This window comes from Coenobita brevimanus, chromosome 100 (genome assembly GCF_032717465.1).
Source record: "Coenobita brevimanus isolate Jiangsu-jjx chromosome 100, ASM3271746v2, whole genome shotgun sequence".
In the NCBI taxonomy this organism is placed as follows: domain Eukaryota; kingdom Metazoa; phylum Arthropoda; class Malacostraca; order Decapoda; family Coenobitidae; genus Coenobita; species Coenobita brevimanus.
In genome coordinates, this window is record NC_137053.1 from 37707573 (window position 1) to 37730519 (window position 22947).

The 22947-nt window shown below is 43.9% G+C and overlaps 1 protein-coding gene and 1 pseudogene across 1 annotated transcript in view; both read right to left on the bottom strand.

Annotated features, from left to right (window-relative positions):
- nonC (serine/threonine-protein kinase Smg1) overlaps positions 1-22947 on the bottom strand; it is a 1312439-nt gene that overhangs the window by 211302 nt on the left and 1078190 nt on the right. The window contains exon 45 of the mRNA XM_080284159.1: positions 19290-19416. Within this exon, the coding sequence (XP_080140285.1) occupies positions 19290-19416 (127 nt within the window). The remainder of the gene's footprint in view (positions 1-19289; positions 19417-22947) is intronic.
- On the bottom strand, positions 11287-11405 carry LOC145414725 (5S ribosomal RNA; annotated as a pseudogene).

Sequence of the window (22947 nt, forward strand, 5' to 3'; positions counted from 1 at the left end):
TTCGCGCCAAGATTGAACACAGAGAAGTGATGCTGGTGTTCCGGTCAAATAAAGATGTCTTGAAAAATAATGATCAGCTTCACAATGAATGGCGTGCGTTTATAAGCATCACTTGCCATGTGTGTTAACCAGGTGTTTTCCCTGTTATTGCACTGTTAGTAATTTAATGTCACTCTCGATCTTACAGTATGAATCCACATCTTGAAACAAATTCCCAAGCTTTACGAAGGCAGGTGAGATGATCTAGAAGGCTTATTGCATATGAGAGCTTTCACTGGGTATTTTGGACATTTTGGGGGATTTGTAAGTAAATTTATCATATCAAAACTGAGTAATTTTGAACTTTTTGAACATCTGACATAAAAGAATTTATTTTTCCTTCTCTGTGTAATTACAAATCATGTATATGTGATCTAGAGCCAACTTAATCTTGATGTATGCAGAAAAAATGACTTTTCAAGCAAAGATGACAAACTGAAATGGCTAAATAAAATCTTACGCAAAACTTTCACATAAAAATGTTTCTTAGAAATGACTTTTACACAGAAAAATCTACTGCCAATCTTGGAATTTCCGAGTTTCTAAAATTGACTTTTGTGTGATACACCCTACGTACAGCATTGATACCTAATGGTGGCAACACAAAGCAACATGCCAAAAGGCTTCTTCTATATAGTACTGTATGTCTGGGTGGTCAATCACAATAAATATACTTACAGTCTATCCTTGTCTAACACGGTTTTCCCTAACACGAAAATAGTCTAACACAATACAATTTTCCGGAAGCAATATCCCTTCTAACATGGCTACTGATGAAGCTAACATGGTTTTTTTAACTGGGCGGGTGGTGATGAGATGAATCATAGGAGCACTGCCTTGCAAACTGGTGTCATGTACCTCCCAGCCAATCACGCTTCAGCATCCTCGCTTTTGAACTACCCAGTTAATCAGGGGTGTTCTCCCCTCTACCTCCTCTCTGGTATAGTGTGTCTCCTCTTATCTTTCCATAAGGTAAATAAAATGTGGCTTTTAACTGTAATAATACTCTTTTATAACTTTTTGAGCCATATTAATGCTTTATAGGAAGGTAAAATTGGGGACTATAAAAAAAATTTGCACCACAAGAGGGGAAAAAGTGGACTTTGGGCAGGGGTGCAGAAGGAAATAAGGGGTTTCATGAGTCCCTCTAACACAAAATTTCTCAAACATGGTAGGGGTGCAGAAGCAATTAACTATGTTAGATGAGGACAGACTGTATATATACATCCCTAGTGGTAGGTGGGGGCACTCACCATCCACTCACTCGATGTAGTACTGCTCTCAAGTACCTGCCCTTTCCTCTCTTCCTTCCTTCTTTCCTTCCATCCTCTTCTGTCTTTCTTTCCTTCATTCTTTCTTCTTCCTTCTGTCTATGGGTGACTCTACACTAACAGGCCTAATGGTTTTCTGTACACCAGGAAGCCATTTACTATGCTGGGTGGTAACCATATAACCAAATTATAGCACCCAGTGGTTTAGTGGGTAATTAAGGTGCTCCAATCGGACTGAGCTGGTGCAGGTTTATATCCAAGAGGTGGCTGGGGTTTATTGCTCACATAATGCCACTCAGGGATGAGTGAGGCTGGTCACTCATCTTAAATGTCAGGACCAACTTGCCTAGCCCCAGGCTCCTACCCTTCTCATAGGGTAACACTAGATTAGATGTTGAATGAAATGAATAAATATATATCCCTGAGATCTGATGAGAAAGAATGCTTCCCCCATATTCCTTTCAAATTTCATCACAGAGAAAACATATACATGGCACACAGAGACTGGAGAGAATGATGAAAGGAGCAAGACTGACTATGTGCTTGCAATGTGAAACATGGCTGGGAATACTACTGACATGAAATTGATGAGATGATGATGTAGAGATTTTGTCCAACTATACATTTGTGATATGCAAGGTGAAACCAAGACAAGAACAGAGGGTAATGAGTGACAGATTATTCAATGTAATATACATACCCTCTGTTTGCCAGAAACACATTCTGAGCGGTAATACAATATAGCCCTCTACCCCAACCTCATTTCTGCAGTTAAAAGTCTCTTTTATGCAGGGTAAAGCCTGGCTGACCTTCCATTTTTCTATCTATCTAGATTATCTACAGCCAGACACCAAAATCTTGTAAGGGATAGTTGCTTGCCCCTGAGTTTGTTGTTTTATGGGGAGAGGCACAGACCTTCAGCCAACCCACTTGCTGGCACTTAGGGAACATGTATGGACTGGTTATATGGTTAACACCCAGAACTGTAAATGGTTACAATTTGGCTTGTCACTCAAAGTAAAGCCACCTGAAAATGAAAGAAGAGTAATAAAAAGTGACAGGAAAGATAAGAGAAATGGGAAGAGAGAGGGCAGATACTGAAAAAAGAGTGATAACGATGAAGACAGAAGTAGGCAGCACTACATCAAGTGAGTGGATGATGGTTGCCACCATCTACCACCTCTTCCACTTTTGCCCTCCAAAATTCAAAATACTGTCCCTGCGCAGTGATTGGTGGTTTTGCATTACCATTGTATTGACTGTGCTGCATACGCATCTCACGTCCTTCACCCCCTGCCACCCAGCCATTGTTCTCTGTTCCTGACCTCAATTTGTGTTAAAATCCCTTGTTATCTGGCCATCGTAATGAAGATACGATAGGCTCTTTACATTTCATGAGATGGCAACAGAAATACTCTGCAGATACATGTGGCTTATATGATAAACATTCTCTTATCCATATTAATTCAGCCAAAGGTGGTTCACCTATTGCCAAGATTCAGAAAACGGTATATTTTCCCCCACCCCAAGTAAAAAAAAAAACAAATACCGCACTATAGATTATCAAGAAAACTGCAATTTACACTATATAAACACAAAGCAAAAATCAACACATACCTGTACATGAAGATACTCTTGCATGTACAGTACAGTACAGCAGACGGTAATGAGTATTTTTTATTGAATATGGAGTAGAAAATGATTACAAGAAGATAAATAATATACAGGTAGTCCCCTACTTACAAACGGTAGACTTACAAATTTTTTACTTTACGAATTTGTACTTTCAGTACAATGTTCAATAAATTACGTGAGATATTCATCACTTTATTAAAAAATAAGCTTTGTGTTAATGATTTTGCCTAACTGTAGGCTAATGTAAGTGTTCTAACTTCTAAGCATGTTTAAAAGGCTTGGTAAGCTTGGCTAGGCTATGATGTTCAGTTGGTAACGTGTATTAAATGCATATTTGACATAAAAAAATTGACTCGTGAGCAGTTTCTCGAAACATAACCCATTCGTAAGTAGGAGACCACCTGTACTCATATACTGGGAAAGGCAAATGTGGGTTGGGATGGAGGGTGATAGGAGAAGTAAAAATAACCCTTCCATCAGTCACAGGAGAACCACTTGCACAAGGGAGGCAGTGGTAAAGTAGAGAGAGAGCAAGAGAGAGGGAAAAGCAGCAAAAATAATCCTTACCTAAATCACAGAGGACCCAGCTTTGCCAGTGAGTGCTCATGTAAATATTGTCGGCATAAGCTGATAAGGGAATGGAAGGAGCGAGTAAGAAGGGAATGGAAAGTGGGAGCGAGATGGGAATAAAAGGAGGGAGCGAGAAGGGCAGGGACAAACAGAGAGAGAGAGAGGAAAGGGAGAGATGAATGAAGAGAGAGAAACGGAAGGGATGGATGGATGGAGAGGATGGAGATGGATGGATGGAGAGGATGGGGATGGATCGACGGAGGGAAAGGAAGGGGAGCAATGGATGGAGGGAAAGGAAGGGGAGCAATGGATGGAGGGAAAGGAAGGGGAGCAATGGATGGAGGGAAAGGAAGGGGAGCAATGGATGGAGGGAAAGGAATGGGAGGGAGGTATGAAGGGAAAGAAAAGGGGAGAGGTATGGAGGGAAAGAAAAGGGGAGAGGGATGGAGGGAAAGGATGGGGAGGGAGGGATGGAAGGAGAGGATGGGGAGGGAGGGATGGAAGGAGAGGAAGGAGAAGGAGGGATGGAAGGAGAGGAAGGAGGAGGAGGGATGGAAAGAGAGGAAGGGGATGGATGGATGGAGGGAGGGGAAGGGTAGGGAGGGATGGAGGAATGATGACTGGGATGGTGGAAGGGAGGAATGGAAGCAGAGGATTGATGCAGGGAGAGTGTAAGGAGGGAGTGAGCAGGAAAGGAGAAAGAAGGGTGCAGTGAGCCAGAGGATGAGAGGGAAGGTAAAGGCAGTGAGATGGAGGGGGATTCACACCAACTTAATTCCTCAAGTACAGCATGATTTTGTAATATGCATGACCTTGGTGCGTGAATAGCCTCATGCACCAGGGAGGGGGTAAACAATCCTCGTCTACTGCTGAATATGCACCAGCCCTATAATGCAAAATGGTGGGCAAAAACGGGCCAAATCTAGTGTTACCAGCCATATCACGAGCCTTCCCTCATACCATGCAACTCCCAGAGCCCAAACAGTGTACTAGCTGCTCCCCAAGCCATCAGCTGTCACTGACATCATGGCACAGTGTGATGTTGGCTGCTTCTGCACAGAGTGGTAATTTCTTTCTTTCTTTCTTTTTTTTTTCCCCCTTGTCCCCAGCCATGGTCATGTGCCCTGTCCAAACAAGTACTGTGCAGCTCCCACCTCTCACTGTTTCTGGTTCCCAACTCCAGTTGAAGTGGAAGATTACACATGTAACCCAGATTGAGATAATACAGGTCTCCCTCATTGTACAATGTTTCATTTTACGATATTTTGCACTTACAATCATTCTTCTTTAGTACCAATCATACATTTTACGACTGAGCTCCCCCACATTTACAATTGGTAATGTGGAGAAATCCCGCATTCACAGGCAGATCACCTGAGAGTTGCGTGGCATACCCACCCCGCGCACACAGTTTCCTGCGCTTCCGCCAACCAAGCATCACTGGTTCCGGGATAATTCACCAGCAAAACATGGAAGATTCCCTGTCAGGACAATTCACACCCTGGACAATTCACCATCATTCTATAAATATATCTATGTTCAATAGTGTAGGCTTTGGATATTATTTATTAGTTGCACCTTTAGTCAATAATTAACTTGTTTCTTCCTCGCTGCAGTCACCTTTGAATTATATTCTAGCATCACCCATAGTTGTCTTCATTAATGACGGCGAATTATCTTGTTATATTTGTGACGGCGAATTGACTTGACAGCGAACTGTCCTGAAACCGCATCACTGCCCAGTCTCACGCGCGTGCTTGTTCAGCGTACAACCTCCATGAGTCTGTGTGCATCAGTGCCCAGGATATTATTATTTTTCCTGTTCTTCATATTGTACCGTATTTCATGTCACTGTTTATGCTATTTCATGTCTTAATGTTTGCAAATGTACATTCAAATGTGATTCAGATGCACTACAATATATAAGGCATCATTATTATTGCATATTAGATCACTTGTAAGGGTGTTGGGTTTCTTATATACGGTAAATTTTCATAGTTCAATGCATTTTACTTTGACGACTAGTATTTCGAGCAAGAAAAAAGTTTCCAAGTTGTCTCACACTTCACTAGTTTCCCTGCACTTCGACCCTGCCAGCAGGCAGCCAACACTCAGCAGATGATACGTACCGATGCTCAGTCTAGACACTGTCCATTTTTCTGTGCAACAGTTTTCCATGATCTTTATACAGCAGGTTCAGCGGGGCAGTAGACACACATGAGTTTGTTATTGTTTATGATCATAACGTACGATCTTCAGCCGTGTCGTGAATACACAGCAGGTCCGGCAGGGCAGTAGACACACATGAATTTGATATTGGTTGTGATCGTAATGTACGATCTTCAGCCGTGTTGTGCTACTACAGTAAGACCTCACTATAATAGACTAATTGGGGCCCAAACCATTCTGAAAAATGCGAAATTCCGATAAACGCGATATCTGGACTTCCCCCTGCTAACCCGGACTTTTTCTGACACATCAGACATTAGTCCGGATTGCATCAACGGTTTCTGAACTGTTTTGACTACCATTGAGGTACTGTACTGTGTTACAACTTCACTACATTAATCAAATGGTATAATATATATATAATAATACTGTACTGTACACTGATAAACAATTTATTTACCTTATTGTGGTGAACATACCTGAAGTGGTCAGGCAGTCCAGACTGCATCTGGCTTTATCTGACTTTTTCCAATATATAGGAATTTAGTCTGGTAGCTCCTCGAGTCCGATAAAAGTGAATTACGGTCTACTGAAGTCCGTTGTATTGAGGTTTTACTGTATTTCTTAACAAATAATCGTTGCATGTTTCTCGTAACACTATTTATTTTTGTTTTGATGGACAAATACCTGAAATGGATGTACAATAAAGCTTATTGATATTTAAGGAAGGAAAGAATAATAACCATCCCAATAGAGAGATGGTAGACTCAGCCCACCAATATTTGATTCTATTTGACTATACAGTACAGTAATCCCTCCACTATCTGATGTAACAGAGTCCGGAAAGTGGTCCCGTCTGGAAAGTGGGCACCTTCCTGCTGGACTGGTACTTAAGGACCCTAAACCAGCCTAACTTTGAATGCCACCTAAATAACTTCCTACCAGACATGCATAGCACCTATTTAAACATATTTAAGACCCTATTCACACCAATAATGGACATAAAGGATGAAATAAATGAAAAGGAACCAAAGAATGAGGAATTAGAAGTGACTGTACCTCAGCCAGGGTACTTACCGCACGTAAGTGGCCGCTTTCTGAAGGCTTTTTTTGTGAGTTTTACGCCGTCCCCCTTTTTTTGGATAAGGGCTAAGGCGTTGCCCCTGGTAGAGAACTTTGGTTTGGAGCGTGTAGCATTTTACGACCGGATGCCCTTCCTGATGTCTACCAATGACTCTTGGGTGGATTTGATCCTCTGACCCTTCGGTCAGAACGAAGTGCTTTAACCCCTTAAACGCGGATCGTCTCGTTTGCGACGCTCGGCCAAAAGGACATAACGGCGGATCGTCGCATTTGCGATTCTAGTAAATTTTGAATAACTGCGGGCAAGCAGGCTCCAGCTGGTATTGTCTATCAGTACTGCCACCCTTTAGCTACTTTTCGCACATTTGACCTTTGTACTACTGACCTCGGTTGTTGCCAAGTATCATTTTTTTTACCCACCCACGCACCACTGCCCAGCCCTCCCTCGTCGTGCGATATGGCAGCGCGTGGACGGCTCATACGTGTCAATCTGCGCCTTCCTCTAGCAAGCACTTTATGCTAGTTGGAAACGCTTGTTTCCCCAGTTGTCACACTAGCATTTTTTCCCGCGGTTTGCCCCTGTTTAGCGTCAGTCCACGAGAATCTTTCAAGGTGACACCATGTCAAACTCAAGCTCTTCCGAGTCTGTGCCTTCCAGCCCTCCGAAAAAGGGTTTTGTGACCTCCACCCCGTACAAACCCTTACAAGGAACTGCTAAGGGACTTAGTGACTCGGCTATAGCTAGTGAGTTACTGAAAGCGTCCATGGATTATGGAAGTGACGTCGGTGTTTTATCTAGCCTGGCAGAGTCAGACACACTATCGAGTGCTGAGTCTGAGGTGCCAGAGGTGACTATTCCTGTGCCCAGCACCTCAACAGGCAAGGCTCCTGTGAAAAGGGGCCTAGTGTATGGAAAGGGGGCCAAGAGGAGAAAAAGTGGTGACCCAGCTTCCCAGCCATTGTCCCCTACACCACGTCACGCCACCGCCAGCCCGCCACGCACTCCCAGCCCCATTCTCTCGTCGTCATCTTCAGCTGCCCTTTCTCCGGAGTCTTCGGAGTCGCCTTCACCACCTCGGAAGGGAAGTAGGCAGTCTAGTTTACGTAGAGGTTTCCGTAGGCCCAGTGTTCATGCTAGTAGGAGTAGAACTTTATTTCCTAGTGTAAGACTAGCTAAGGTTACTCGCACTAGGCAACTCGCCAGTCACGCCACCGCGAGTGACCTTGAACCTTCAGCTTATCTCCCCGCCACCACCACCACTACACCGACACGACCTAGGACAGCCTCTGCCTCACGCATTGCCTCACCGCCTGCCTCACCCACTGCCACACGGCCTGCCTCACCCCACACCGCCCCCAGCACCTCCCAGCCTAGGCAGGGCACTCTGGATGCCTTCGTGTGGTCTGAGGGCTCAGATTTTGTGCCGGAAGATCTGCCCTTCGATGCCAGTGGGTGCGGAATACAGGCTGACTTCCCTGTCCCAGAGGATGGTGAATGTTTGGACTACCTGTTGGCCTTCCTGGATAACGAAGTAATGGAGCAGATTTGTACCGAGACAGCAGGTACGAGGGGCAATCTGCTGCAGTTCGTGAAGGTGAAGGTGAAGCTGCAACGCCATCCACGTCGCAGATGGCAGCATGGGTTCCTGTAACGATCAGGGAACTGTTTGTATTTATTGGCTTGATGCTTTTGATGCCCCACAATTGGAAGCACAAGCTCGAGGAATACTGGAGTGCTGACGATCTTTGCCCCACACCCATCTTCAATAAATACATGAGTCGCGATCGTTTCAGGCAACTCATGACTTACCTTCACTTTGCGAACAACGATGAGCCTTCCCAAACTGATCCATTATGGAAAGTGAGGGGAATCCTGAACCTGATCAAGGATAAGTTTACGAGGTTCCTTCGCCCCTTCAAGAAAGTTGCGATTGACGAGTCCTTGGTTTTGTTCAGGGGCCTTCTTCGGTTCGTGCAGTATATTCCTAGCAAACGCCACCGCTTTGGAATAAAGTTTTTCGTGCTGTGCGACTGCAAGACGGGGTTCATCTTAGACTTCGTTATCTACACCGCCAGCAATGTGGACTTGGACAAGACTGACCCCCTTGGATTCTCTGGTTCTGTGGTGAAAGTGCTTTTGGAAAAGTACTTTGGCGGGAATCATGTCCTGTATACGGACAATTATTATACAGCTCCAAAACTCGCCAAGTACCTTTCTGAACACGGCGTCGGATCATATGGCACTGTCCGAAGCAATAGGGCACACTACCCTGCCTTCCCCGAGGCTGAAAGATCAAAGCGGGGAGACGTGCACCTGAAGAAAACTGACAAGATGCTGGCGATCAGGTGGCACGATAAGAGAATCGTCAATGTGCTCACCACAGCTCACAAGAGGGAAATGCAAGCCACAGGGAAGGTCGACAGAAGGACTGGCGAGCCTGTGATGAAGCCTGATGCTGTGATTGACTACAACGTCAATATGCGGCTGGTGGACAAGTCTGACATGATGATCGGAGAGATAGACTGCCTGAGGAGGAACCGTCGCTGGTACAGGAAGGTGTTCTTGCACTTGCTTGATATGTGCATGCTGAACGCCTTCATCCTATATAAGATCAAGAAGAGGAAGCCAGCAAACTACTCTCTCCGGCGTTTTTCAAAGACTTGTGTGTACCAGCTGCTTCAGTGTTTTGGGCAGGTACTGCCATCAGGTCCCAGGCGCCACCCACACACACCTCCAGACCGCCTACAGTGTCAGGACTACCTTCAGTGACACCGCCTGGAGCCACTGCCTGCCACTGCCAAGAGGGAAAAAGCACTCAGGAGGTGTCATGTGTGCAGCCACACTACCAGGCAGGACAGAACATTTATGCGCACCTCCTTGCAGTGCAAAGAGTGCAAAATTCCCCTCTGTGCTTACCCATGTTTCTTTGACCACCACAGCCTGACTAGATATTGAAAATAAGGGTAAGAATCTTGAAAATAATGCTGAGAGTGACAGTGATACTAGTGTTTAGTTTTCTTTTACGTACTGACAGTGACAGTCTGATGAGTGTAAATTAGTGTATGTAGTTGTAAAAGCACTGACAGTGACAGTGTTTTTTTGTGTAAATAATTGTACATAGTAATAATTTAAGTATTGAGAGTGACAGTCACTCCAGTGTAAGAAGTTGAAAGCATATGTTTCTATTCTATGTTCTGACAGTGACAGTTTGTTGTGTAGAAAATATTATTTTTATAACAAATGACAGTGACACTGATGAATAAGGCAAAAAACTGACAGCTAGAGTGAAAGTGAGCAATAGAAATGAAGTGCGAGTGGCCAACCGGAGCGAGAATAAAGTGCCTGCAGTAAGGCTGAATAAACTCACGCCGCGGTGGTCTTCCTCATTCCCGCTTCACAATACTGGCAGTGACAGTGATTTTTAGGGCCGTAATAGTGCCAAGCGAGCCTTTGCGAAGTACTATGAAGGAAAATAATGTAGTATACGTGTTTTTAGCCGTGAAAAGGGAAATGTGTGTTCAGTGACGGGAAGATCGCCGCCGCGCTGCATGTCGGCCGTACGCTCCGTTCATTATAGCCTTATTTTCAGTGCTTATTGTACAAATACGGATTCCAAACTACCTGTACGTTGTTGTATAAAGTGTACTGTGACAGATTGAGGCTGTGGTAGAAAGAAAACCGGGTTTCTGGAGGTGTGAATGTGAAGACTTTGTTACCCAAATTTGCAAGTCTTCACAAGTCCTTTGGTAGTCCACGAAGGCTCAACATCTGTCTCAGGAGAAAGCTGAATGTAAGTACTATATGCAATAAAAATTTTAATGTTCTAGGGTTAATCTCTGATTTTTGGCAAATATTTTCCCACAGGTACTCAGACCCCGCTACAACCCCGCCACACGGGGGGGATCGGCCATACACGGCCGCGTTTAAGGGGTTAACCAACCGAGCCATGGCTGCTACATAAGTGAAAATGCTCTTGAAGCACATACAGTAATCCAGTGTTGTGCTGGACTTACAGAAATTCTTTGCACTGTGAGCTGTAATTGTTTAACAATGCACATTGTTAATTGCACCATGCCAGTTTCAACCACCAGTTTTCACTCCACAGTTAATCCTTTGCTATCTAATTTCTAATTTCTTAACACTGCACAACACTGTAAATTCCCGTGGGGTCTACTGGCGAGGTATTGCTGTTTATTTACTGTTTATTTACAAAAAAACGAGAACGTGGCATGCACTGCATAAACATCCACTCACAATCGAAGTTAAGCAGTAACTGTCTAAGTGTTGGCGATGGGGAAACAGAGTTGCCAGATCGCAACAGCCACATTACCAAACTCCTCAATTTTCATTACCAAATTCGTAAAGTTAGCATTTATTCTTCACTAATTATAAATCCATCCATCCATCCATTGCCAGACGCCATGTATCCCAAACGGGGTGGTCAAGGGCTTAGAGTTAATTGTTTTACAGGGAGGGGCACTAATCCTCCACCAACCCCACTTGACACGTAGGGAGTTATGCCAACAGCATCTGGTGTTCCCAGGCGGTCACCCATCCAACTACTAACCAGACCCAACGTTGCTTAACTTCGCTTATCGGACGGGAAGCGGTGTACTCAACGTGGCATGGCCGTTACAAGTGGAAATACATGTAATCACTCTCCTCATAATTAACACCATGTTGATTATTTTCACGCTATGTAGGCTAGCTGATTAATCAGAGAAAGCAGACAATCCACCATCTCCATCCTGTGTATCCTCATACATGTGAAAAATCCATCTGGTAATGCATTACAGTAATCCCCGTACTATCCGGACGCCCACTTTCCGGACATCCCCACTTACCGGATATTTTGGTCCCAGGATCCAATATTCCCAAAATGGGCCAAAAATTGCAAAAAAATTGAGAAAAATCCGACTTTTTTCTGCCCATAATTTGAACTCGGCGAGCACGGCATGGACCAGCTGTGTTTTGGTGATTAGTTCCGCCACTGTCCACTACAGCGCCCCTGCATCCTCCCCACTTACCGCCCATCTCTTGTTGTGAATGCACGCTCGTAACCATGGCTGCCCACGTGCTCGCTTTTGTGGTGGTGCCTTACCTGCTGCAGGCTCTACTGCTGCTCTCCTGCCTCTTGTTAGTGTGTGTGATAATGGCCCCACCACCTAAGAAGAGGAAGAGAGTGGTTTTGACTCTGAAGAAAAAGAGGGAGATATTGAACAAGGTGGATGCGGGATGATCAACCTCACGCATCCTTCGTGAATTCAGCCTGACCCGATCTACTTTGTTTGATATCAAGAGATCCTGCGACAAACTCATGCAGTACATGGCTGACTTCTCGTCGAAAAGCAAACGCAACGTGAAGAAGATGACGTTTACTCCCCGGTATACAGAAGTCGACCGCTCCACATTGATTTGGCATCAACAGCAACGTGCTGCTGGTGTGTGGCACGGAGCTGAAGGCTGCTGCTGAGAAGTTTGCAAGGCTTCATGATGCCCTAGACTTCAAGGAATCTGAGGGTTGGCTCTTCACGTTCAAGTTACGACATGGCCTTACCAACCGTAAGGCCCATGGCAAAGCTTTGGACGCCAACGAGGATGGAGTAGAGGAGTTTTAGCACAAGGTGAAGCACTTGATCGACAGGGAAGGCCTCACTCTTGGTCAAGTCTACAACGCTGACGAAACTGGTTTATTCTATCGCTCTTTGCCAACGAACACTCTAGCCGAGGAGACGGAGAAGCACGTACCTGGCTGCAAGCTCTCCAAGCAACAGATATCTGCTTTGTGTTGTGCCAAAGCTAACAGCATGCACCGGCTTAAGCCCGTTATTGTTGGCCGTGCAAAGCAGCCTCGGTGTCTTCGTGGGGTGATGGATGTCCTTCCAGTCGTTTGGTACCATTCTTTGAAGACATGGTTCACTGCCCAAGCCTTCAAAGACTGATTCCAACGCCATTTTGTCAAGGAGGTCATCCATTACCAGATGGAGAAACTGGGAATCTCACGCGATCAGGTAAAGGCCCTCTTTCTCCTCGACAATGCACCTGCTCACCCGTGCGACAAGGACGTCGTGGCTGAGAATGGGTGCATTAGGTGCATGTTTCTGCCACCTAATACGACTGCTCTCATCCAACCAATGGACCAAGGAGTGATCGTGGCAACGAAGAGGCTGTACCGACGGAAGTTCCTGGACGAGGTGATGGTTGTTCTCGAGGACGAGGACGAGCACAGAGAGGGACGGGACACACGGGGCCAGCGAACTTTGGAAAACCTTCGCCACTACAAAATCAAGTCTGCCATTTACAACTGGGCCAGTGCATGGAAGGAAGTCTCTGTCAAGACTCTAAAAAATGGTTGGTCTCGTCTGCTTCTCAGAATGGATGTGGAGCACGATTTCCTAGGTTTTGACGTGGATAACTTCCATGCACGTCTACATGCTCATGGGGACGATGTTGATGTGGATGAAGTGCGTGAGTGGTTGGATGACGACGAGGGCGATCCTGGGTATCAGACCATGTCTGATATCAAGATCGCATCTTCAGTTGCAGGTGTCAGTACCCAGCTTGAAGATTCTGACGAGGACGGTGACAATGATACGGACTCCTCTCAGTGTGCCACTACTCCAGCCATCCCCAAGCTAAGCACACTCCAGCAACACATAAGAGTTCGTTCTTGACTACCTGGAACACCCGGACTGCGACAGGGAGATGAGGCCCTTGGGACTCGTGGAGGAAGTGCGCGCTTTCAGGCAGCGCATCATTAATCGCCAAAATCGTCGTTCCTTGCGTCAATCAACCATTGACAGCTTTTTCAGACCCGTGACCCCTGCTGTGCCCAGCCCTGGCTCCACTCCATTGCCTCCCCAAGACAGGCCCTAATCCTCCGAGCCACAGTCCAGCACATCAGGGACGGTGGAGTCACCACTTGACGTGTTTGCACCTGTTTTCGGAGTCATCTGCAGTGGGTACTCCATCACCACGACCCAATGATGCACCCCTAGGCCACCTGCATCAGCTACTCTCAGACTCTGACAGTGATTAAACGGCAAGAACTTCTCCACTAGACCACACGGGAATTTACAGTGTTCTGCAGTAAAGAAAACAGTGAATAGTGTTAAGAAATTAGAATGAATGCAAAGGCTAAAGTGCAGAGTGCAACATTGATTTTACTGACTTTCAATGGAGTGCAAATTAACTAGAGTGTGTTATGTTTAGAAAATGGATTTATGAGTGCAAAGACTTTAAGTGCGGAGTGCAACACTTATTTCATTAAGGTACATTGGAGCGCAAGGAAGACTAGCGTGTGCAGTGTTAAGAGAATGGAATTCTGAGTGCAAATGACTAAGTTCAGTGCAAGACTTCATGTACAATGTACTGCAGGTGCTTCAGGTACTCCTTTTTACTGTCAGAGTCTGAGAGGAGGCGGGTTATTCATCGAGATGGCCAGGGACTTGTTGTACGTACCCAGAATGTTTCATATTGTACTGTATTTTCCATACTTACCTCTAAAACCTCATTTCACTCTTTTATGTCCCTTATTGGTGTGAATAGGGTCTTAGGTGCTATGCATGTGCAGTAGGGAAGGGTTTCTCTGAGTTAGGCTAGGTTAGAGTCCATAACTACCAGTCCAGGAGCCAGGGACTTATTGTAAGTACCCAGAATGTTTAATACTGTATAAACTTACCTCTAAAAACTCATTCTCTGGTTCTTTTGCATTTATTTCAGTCTTTTATGTCCCTTATTGGTGTGATTTGGGTCTTAGATAGGTGCTATGCATGTCCAGAGGGAGTTGTATAGGCGTTTTTCTGACAAGTCCAGGAGGCTCGGACCCACTATCCGGACAGGACCACTTTCCGGACATGTCTTTGGCTCTATTACATCGGACAGTGGAGGGATTGCTGTATTCTGATTCATTACCAAACGAATTTTTCATTACCAAATTTGCCCACACTTGGTAATGAAAAATACCAAATGGCAACCCTGACATGGGAGGGGGGAGGAAGGAAGCGGTGAAGGGGCCATGGTGTTAACAGCTGTTCGGCGCCGTGCAACAATTTCAAATTACGGGAGGGGATTTTTTTTTTTTTTTTTTTTTTTTTTTTTTTTGGGGGGTGGTGGTGGTGGTGGTGGGGGGGGGTTCCGGGTCCTGAAGGTCCAGGTCCACAATGTCCGGTAAGTGGGGTGTCCGGAAAGTGAGTGTCCAGATAGTATAGGGATTACTATATTACAGCCTCTCTTCCTTGTAGCAGTGAGTAAAATCTATCTATCTATTGCCAGACGCCTCAATCCCGTTTGGGGTGGCCACAAACAAATCGCCTCCAAGTCGCCCTGTCCCCCGCCATTTCACTGCCCTGCTCCCAACTCACACCCCCCTCTCTCATATACCTCTCCACCCCATCCCTCCATCTCATCCTCGGCCTCTCCCTCCCTCTTCCCCCCTCCACCTCACTCATATACACTCTCTTCGTCAGTCTTTCACCCTCCATCCTCTCCACATGGCCAAACCACCTCAGTGTGTTCCTCATAACGCTTTCTATCACATCCACATCCACACCACAATGCTCCTTTATATCCTCATTCGTCAGCCTGTCTCTCCACGTGACTCCACAGGCTCCTCTTAAATAACTCATTTCCACTGCTCTCACTCTTGACTTGTGTCCTTCCAACAATGTCCAAGCTTCACTTCCGTACGTTAGAGTTGGTATCACAATACTGTCATGTAGTAACTTTTTCACTTCCATGCTCACTTCCCTGTTTCTTATCACTGCTTTCAAAGAACCAGCAACCTTTCTTCCCTGCTGTACCCTTTCAAGCACTTCACCCTCCAAACCTCCATCCTTACTCATCACACTACCCAAATACTTAAACGTACTCACATTTTCCAATTCCTCACCATCTAACCTCGCTGTACAACTAACTTCACCTCTCTCAAAGACCATCACTTTACTCTTCCCTACATTCACCTTTAGGTTCCGTTTCTTACACACTCTCTCAAACTCATCCACCAAGCCTTGCAGCTCCCCTTCGTCTTCACTCAACAACATAGTATCATCTGCAAACAACAGTACAGGGAGTTTCCAAACACTATCCTCTCTCACCAGGGCCACTCCAACATCCACTACCCTACCTTGTACCTCTTTTATTACCCCATGTACAGATTGAACAACCATGGAGACATGACACATCCCTGTTTCAAACCAACTTTCAAAGAGAAAAATTCACTTAGTTCACCATCCACACGCACTGCAACCATCGTACATACTCTTCACAGCATTCAACAATTTCCCATCTACTCCATATATTCTTAACACTTTCCACAATCTTTGTCTATCCACCCTGTCATATGCTTTCTCCAAATCCATGAAAGCCGCATACAACTTCTTTCCCTTCTCTAGAAACTTTTTCACTAAAGATCTAAGAATGAATATCTGATCTACACAACCTCTTCCCTTCCTAAAGCCTCCATGTTCTTCTCCAACTAATTTCTCTGTTCTTTCTCTAACTCTGTCAATAAGTATCCTACCATACACTTTTCCTATTATACTAAGAAGACAAATGCCCCTATGATTACCACACACTTCTTTTTCTCCTTTTCCTTTGTACAAGGAAATAATTATACCTGACTTCCAATCCTCAGGGACTCTACCTTCCTCCCAGGCCAATCTGCACATCTTCCACATCCATTCTACTACTATCTCTCCCCCATGCTTCAGCATTTCACCACACACTCCATCAATTCCTGGGGCTTTCCCTGATTTAACTTTCTTCATTGCTTCCACAACTTCTATCCTACTGATTTCTTCCTGTCTTCTCACCTCCCTCCTTCTCCCAGCCATTCCCCAGCCACGTATACTCGCATTACTTCCATCCTCTACGTTCAACAATTCCTTAAAGTGTTCTCTCCATCTGCTCACTTTTTCTCCCTTCTCCACTAGTATATCTACCATTTTTATCTTTCACTCCCCTGCTAACTTCACTTCCACCCTGTCTTACTCTTTTCACTTCTCTCCAGAACATTTTCTTACAGTCCCTCCACTTTACACTCAAATTCCTTCCAAATTCCTCATCCACTCTCTTCTTACTCTCTCTTACTAATCTTTTCACGTCTCTTCCTTTCCACATATAACTCTCTCCTCCGCCTCTCAACTTCTTCCACGCCCCTATTTCTCATCCATTCATCCTATGCTTTCTTCTTTTGTACCACAGCCTGTTTCACCTCTTCAGTCCACCACGCTGTTCCTTGCACCCCCCTCTGTCTTCTCTTCCTTCCACACACCACATCACATGCTGCACATATTTCTTCTGTAAATATCTTACACACACCTTCCACGTCTCCCATCTGCTCCAATTCATATTTGCCCAATCGTTCCTCCACTTCTCTCTTATACTCTGCCTTTTTCTCATCCTCTTGTAACCTTTCCACTCTCCCTGCAACTACTCCTTCCTCTCGTCTTTCCCTTCTTCTATTCCTCCATCTCACTTGCATCCTAATTCTGGCCACCACCAAGTAGTGGTCAGAAAGTCCACTTCCCCAGCCTCTATACACTCTTGCATCCTTTACACATCTTCGCATCCTTTCATCCACACACACATAATCAATCATTGCCTTCCTTTCATTCAGTTCACCACCCACCCTTCTCATCACTCGCCATGTATACCTGTGGATCATTTTATGCCTGAAGAGGGTATTGGCTATCACCAACCCCCTCCCAGCACAAATGTCCACTAACGCACTCCCATTCTCATCTATCTCGGCAGGCACACCCCACTCACCAACTATTCCATCCACCTTCACATTACCAACTTTACCATTCATATCACCAATCAAAAACACTCTCTCATTCCTTCCAAACTTTTCCATGCACACTTCCACATTTGTCCAGAACTCTTCTCTCACTCTTCTAGCACGATCTTGCGTTGGCGCATACACACACACAATCGCCCACATTTGTATTCCAACTTTCAACTTTACCCACACAATCCTTGACCCAACTGATCCATACTGTCTTATGCTCTTCTTCCATCTTTTATGAGTAAAATAATGTTGTTATAATTTCTCCCTTCCTTTTAGTGACAAAGAGGGCACATAAAATGACCAGGGTTTAGTTGACCTACTTTGATATCGAAAATTAAATAATCTGGTGAAAAGTGGCAGCTTTTCCTTGGTTAGTGACATCAGGAACTAGCCCATTCACTCTCAACACACCTTCACTTGCCACTCAAGCCAGGCTTCACTTGATTTCTGGTAATGGTTTTTGGTGTTGCAGCTCTTTATAACAGTTTTAATGTCTTTTCAGGCACATGTTTATTGTGTTATGCTGATTTAGCACTATCAAACACTCTTCATTTAATTTTGGGTAGGGCCTGTTTGGTGTTATAGTACTTTCTGATAGGGTAGGTACGTGTCCTACCGGAACGCTTCTCTATTTTTCCCATTGATTCTTAGCTTCACACTTCAACGTTTTATGGTTCGCAAGGTTTTGGTGGAATATCCAAGCAACGAAAAACGAGGATTTACTGTACGAGTCCAGGAATGCATCTTTATTTTTCCCATTAAACCTTAAGTTCGCTATACAATATTTCAGAATACGACTGCCTTTCTAGGAACGCATACCGATCATAAAATGAGGGAGACCTGTATGGCATTATAAGAAAGGGAAGGGCAACACAACCATAGGAAATTATCTGAAGGTGAGTGATACTGCTGTGAGGACTATAGTAAAGAATGAGGGCAAGATAAAGAAGACCATTCACTTATGGTGCATCAAAACTAGGTGGGCAGTGCCATGTCATAAATCCTGCCATGGTTATGATGAAGATACCTCACTCAATATGTGGGAAGAAAATGTTGTGAGCAACTTCCTATGGACTTAAAACATCTCCACCAGTATGGCAAGCTATTTAATTCTATGTTCTGCAAAAACTGAATCAAAAGGCTGGAAATTTTAAAGCACCGTATAGTTGGGTGGATCACTTCCTACATCATAAGGAACTTTGGTGTAACAAATTCATTGCAGAGCACAGGAGTGCTGATGAGTTATGTCCAGTTTTTCTCTACAAATTTGAAGGGCATAATTAAAGGTTACACCAAGGATCATGTACTGTACTGTGTCAAATGTTTTTAAATGGTCAATCATGTCACTGACAAATGCTGCTATAAACTCATCTACTCCATCTGGCCATGTGACTTGAGCAAGTACATGGTACACAGAAAGCTAATCAGTTGCTGGTTTACCGCATACAGTTCAGACCAACAACAATGGCTCACTGATAACCCAGTGTGCAAGGCTAAAGGTCACCACTGTTACCTGTCATACAGGGCTACCACAATAATTCATTATATACATCATTATTCAGTCAGATAATCCAGGCCAGATACAAACAATAATCCAGCTAAATCCAAATTCAGCCACAAAAAAATAATGAATACGGTGCACACCTACACAATGGCATCCTAGTTCGGCTAAAACTACACTAAAATTAAAGCCCCGCAATATGAAAACAGACTCTAGACCAATTTCAACCTTAAGCATAGCCATGAGGTGATGTCCATCCTGAAGGTTTGCCTGAGCTCCAGCCAACACTTCGTTGCTCTCCATCCACTCTTCCAGTCGGCTCTCCACCACTGCCACTGCACTAATCACTTCAACCCTGGGGAATGGTATACATAGTTAAGGGTCATACTGGAACAATGAGATGAGAACTAAAACTCAACTCTAAAACCAATGATTATGGAAACACTTTCATTATAAATATCTATTCACACATTTGCCAGATACATTATTGTACTGCTATATCAAATCTCAAGTTCACACAAAGTGGGATTATCCAGAGCACAGCGAACTCATCACTGTGCAGACAAGAATACAAGGAGAATGAAAATCAGAGTATAATAACCTCCAGTCTCGGCTGAATTATAAGAGATACAAACTACTTGTAGTACATAAACGGTACAAACTGCTTATAATAACACTTTTGGATAGTAAGGTCATCAATTCAAGATCATTACAAGAACAAGCATTCTGCAGTATAGTACCCACTTTCCAAGGCCATTCAGTTACCTTTTATAATAAGACAAGGATTACAACAGCAGTGTGGTACAGTATTCTTTCTTTCTTCCCTCTCCCAAGGCATGAAACACATATTTCATTCATTCTTTTGTTTACAAAGGCTCCAAAATGCTTGCACTGTATGCATCGGCCTATGTCATCTGATGGCAGCTCGCTATGCAGCTCAATCTCTAGCAGCCTACATATTCAGTCTCTTACACAACATAACACGTATGACCTTGTCCCAGGTCTCTTCACACCTCTTGCCCTCCTCACCCAGCTGCCACCCTTCATCCTCTTTGCATGCCCAAATCATCTCAATCTATATTTTCTCATCACAACTCTAGTACATTCAAGTTCCATCCTTCCTCTCAACTCTTCATTAATGATCATAACAAACAGCTCCTAACTGCCTGTGACACAGTTCTCTTTTTGCTCATCTGTCAGCAGTTCCGGCACAAACTTTGTGGCAACACAATGTGTTTTCAGTTTTCGGTTAAAATTGTGTGGCACTTTCACAGATTCCTATTCCTTCGGAATCATCACTGACAATCAGGCGATGATTTTGACAGATTGCAGCACACACTTTCTCAACGTGATGATTGTCTCTTGGCATGAAGGTCATCCAGATGTAAGATCATCTTCAGTGGATGTTCTTCTCAATATGAACTCCTGGAACCATTTGAGACATTGTGTACAGCTGAAACAACCCTCCCCATAAGCCTGTTGAAACATCTGTAAAGTCTCTGAAACAGTTCTTCCCAATCTGAAACAGAATTTCATGCAAACACGTTGCTCTTCAGGATCCTTCATTGTTCAACATGCAACAGATCATCAAGTGGACTAAACACATGTTCATTTTCAAGCACATGTACCTCGATGACTAGGAGACATGGCATGATGCAACCAGTGTTAGACTAAAGCTCAAAGTTGCCGCTACACAGTGCTCCTATCACGAGAAAGGTATGCCAGCTCATTGGTGTGCTACTTAAAAAGTTCTGTATTTTTTGGACAGACCTCAATCTCATATATATTGGAATGTATCAAATTGGTAGATAAACCCACTCTTATAATCCCAAAGATGCCTTTGACATCTCATCAGTCAACCCAGACACATCCGTGCCTGCTGACTTCTCTGCTCATAGTCCCATCATCAACCAAAGGCCAAGGATCCACTCTAAACCTTCCTTTTTCCAGTCCAACTTCTCACCTAGCAACTGGTTATAATGCTCTCTCGAAGCATCCTAATATCCTTAATATCCACTGGTACTCTACATTCATCATTCTTTACACGCTGCCCACTTATGATAACCTTATTTTTCTCCCATCATCTCTTTAGCTAACTTCACCTTATTTTCTCCATCACCTCTTTAGTTACCTTCAATACTACATTCCTCCTTTCAGGAGTTCCTAGACTATTACAAGTCTCTCTGATTCAGAATTTGACCCACATACCTCCTTCCTGGCTCTAAGCTTAGCAGCCAAATGTTGCTCTCTGTTATCATCCCTTTTCCATCCTCAAATATATTCTTTTCCTTTGAGTGCTGCCTCTGCACCCTCATCCCACCACCACCACATAATTTTGTCATGATGAGCCCCTTGTTCATCAACACAATGAATCAGTAAACTATCACAAGACTGATCTTGAAAGTTCTTTACTGCTCATTTACACTTCTGTCTATGACTCCCTGCTAAGCCACCACTCTACTCATCTCCCTACAGATCATCGCTTGCAGCTTGGTTTTTCAACATCCATATTTTCCTCTTGGGTTCATAGGTTTTCTTTTTTCACTAACTAATTCTTTAGGACCATGTCATATATCAGTAATTTGTGTTGCTGCATAGCATACACTGTTCACCCACTATAACCTTCACATCTTTTACAAGCCTCCAATTTACCCTCCAAACCAGAAAATAGTTAGTCTTGCTACTGTTCCCTCCAGACTCATATGGAATCACTCTACTCTTTCCTCTTCCTTAAAAACATGTTGCACAGCCATGCTCTCATTTCTTCTCCAAACTTTATCATCTTCTCAACTTCTGTATTCCTTGTACCACATGTGCATCTCCCTTGTACATCTCCACATCCTTGTGCTGTTGCACCCACATGGCCATTAAAACCCCTTCACAAAACTACAATCTCATCATCCCCCATACCACCAACCACATATATCACATCATCCTCGAAGCTATCTTTTTCTTCATCATCCAAGCTGACTTGTGGAGCATATGCTGATATTATTATTACCAAGAGCTCCAAACTAAAAAATTTCAGTGTAATAAATCTTTCCTTTACTTTAACTACATTCATATCAACTCATCCATTCCTCTTCGATGAGTACACCCATCCTATTGGATCTCTCCATATTTCCCTTCAAAAAAAAAACTTGTACCTACACTACTTGCCAACAATCGTCCTTGCTGACTCTCCTATATACCTGACTTTCAGTATGCAATGTATGTCTACCCACCTCCTGCTCAAGGTCTCTATCATGTTCCCCTCTCTACCTCACATACCACAGCACACTCTTATTTTATGATGTGGATGTGTTTGAAAAAATTCTTTGTATCATGATTTATTATATATACAGTAGTCACTTATAACATGGGTTCAATGGGGATATGTTCTTGACTAAAGGTCATCCAACCAATAACGTCTAAAAAAAAGTTTTCAACTCAACAAAACTGCTAGTTATTTCACTTTCACTACACTTCACTTGCTGCTTGAACTCCAGCACCACACTTTTGTTCCACCACTGACACTAACAGGGCAGAGGCCATCTTGGAACAAACAAATGACTGTAGTATAGCAAGTGGGCAACTGTATAAATGAAAACAGCAATTGTATATCGCCCAGTAAGGCTTCATATGGGATCATAATGATCATTTTATGCAAAAATGCTAATCCATATCGAAAAAACATCCTAAATTTTTCAACATCATATAAGCAACTCACTGCATACCAGTTCATCATACAACAAGGGTCTCCTGTACCTATATTATGACACCACTTGAACTCCTCAAGTGAATTAGTTTCTCCCGGGAATTCATTTTACATTTTGCTTGTTTTTTTTTTATGGTCTGATAAATGCAAATGGCAGAGATGGACCACAAGCTCCACTTATCCCCACAA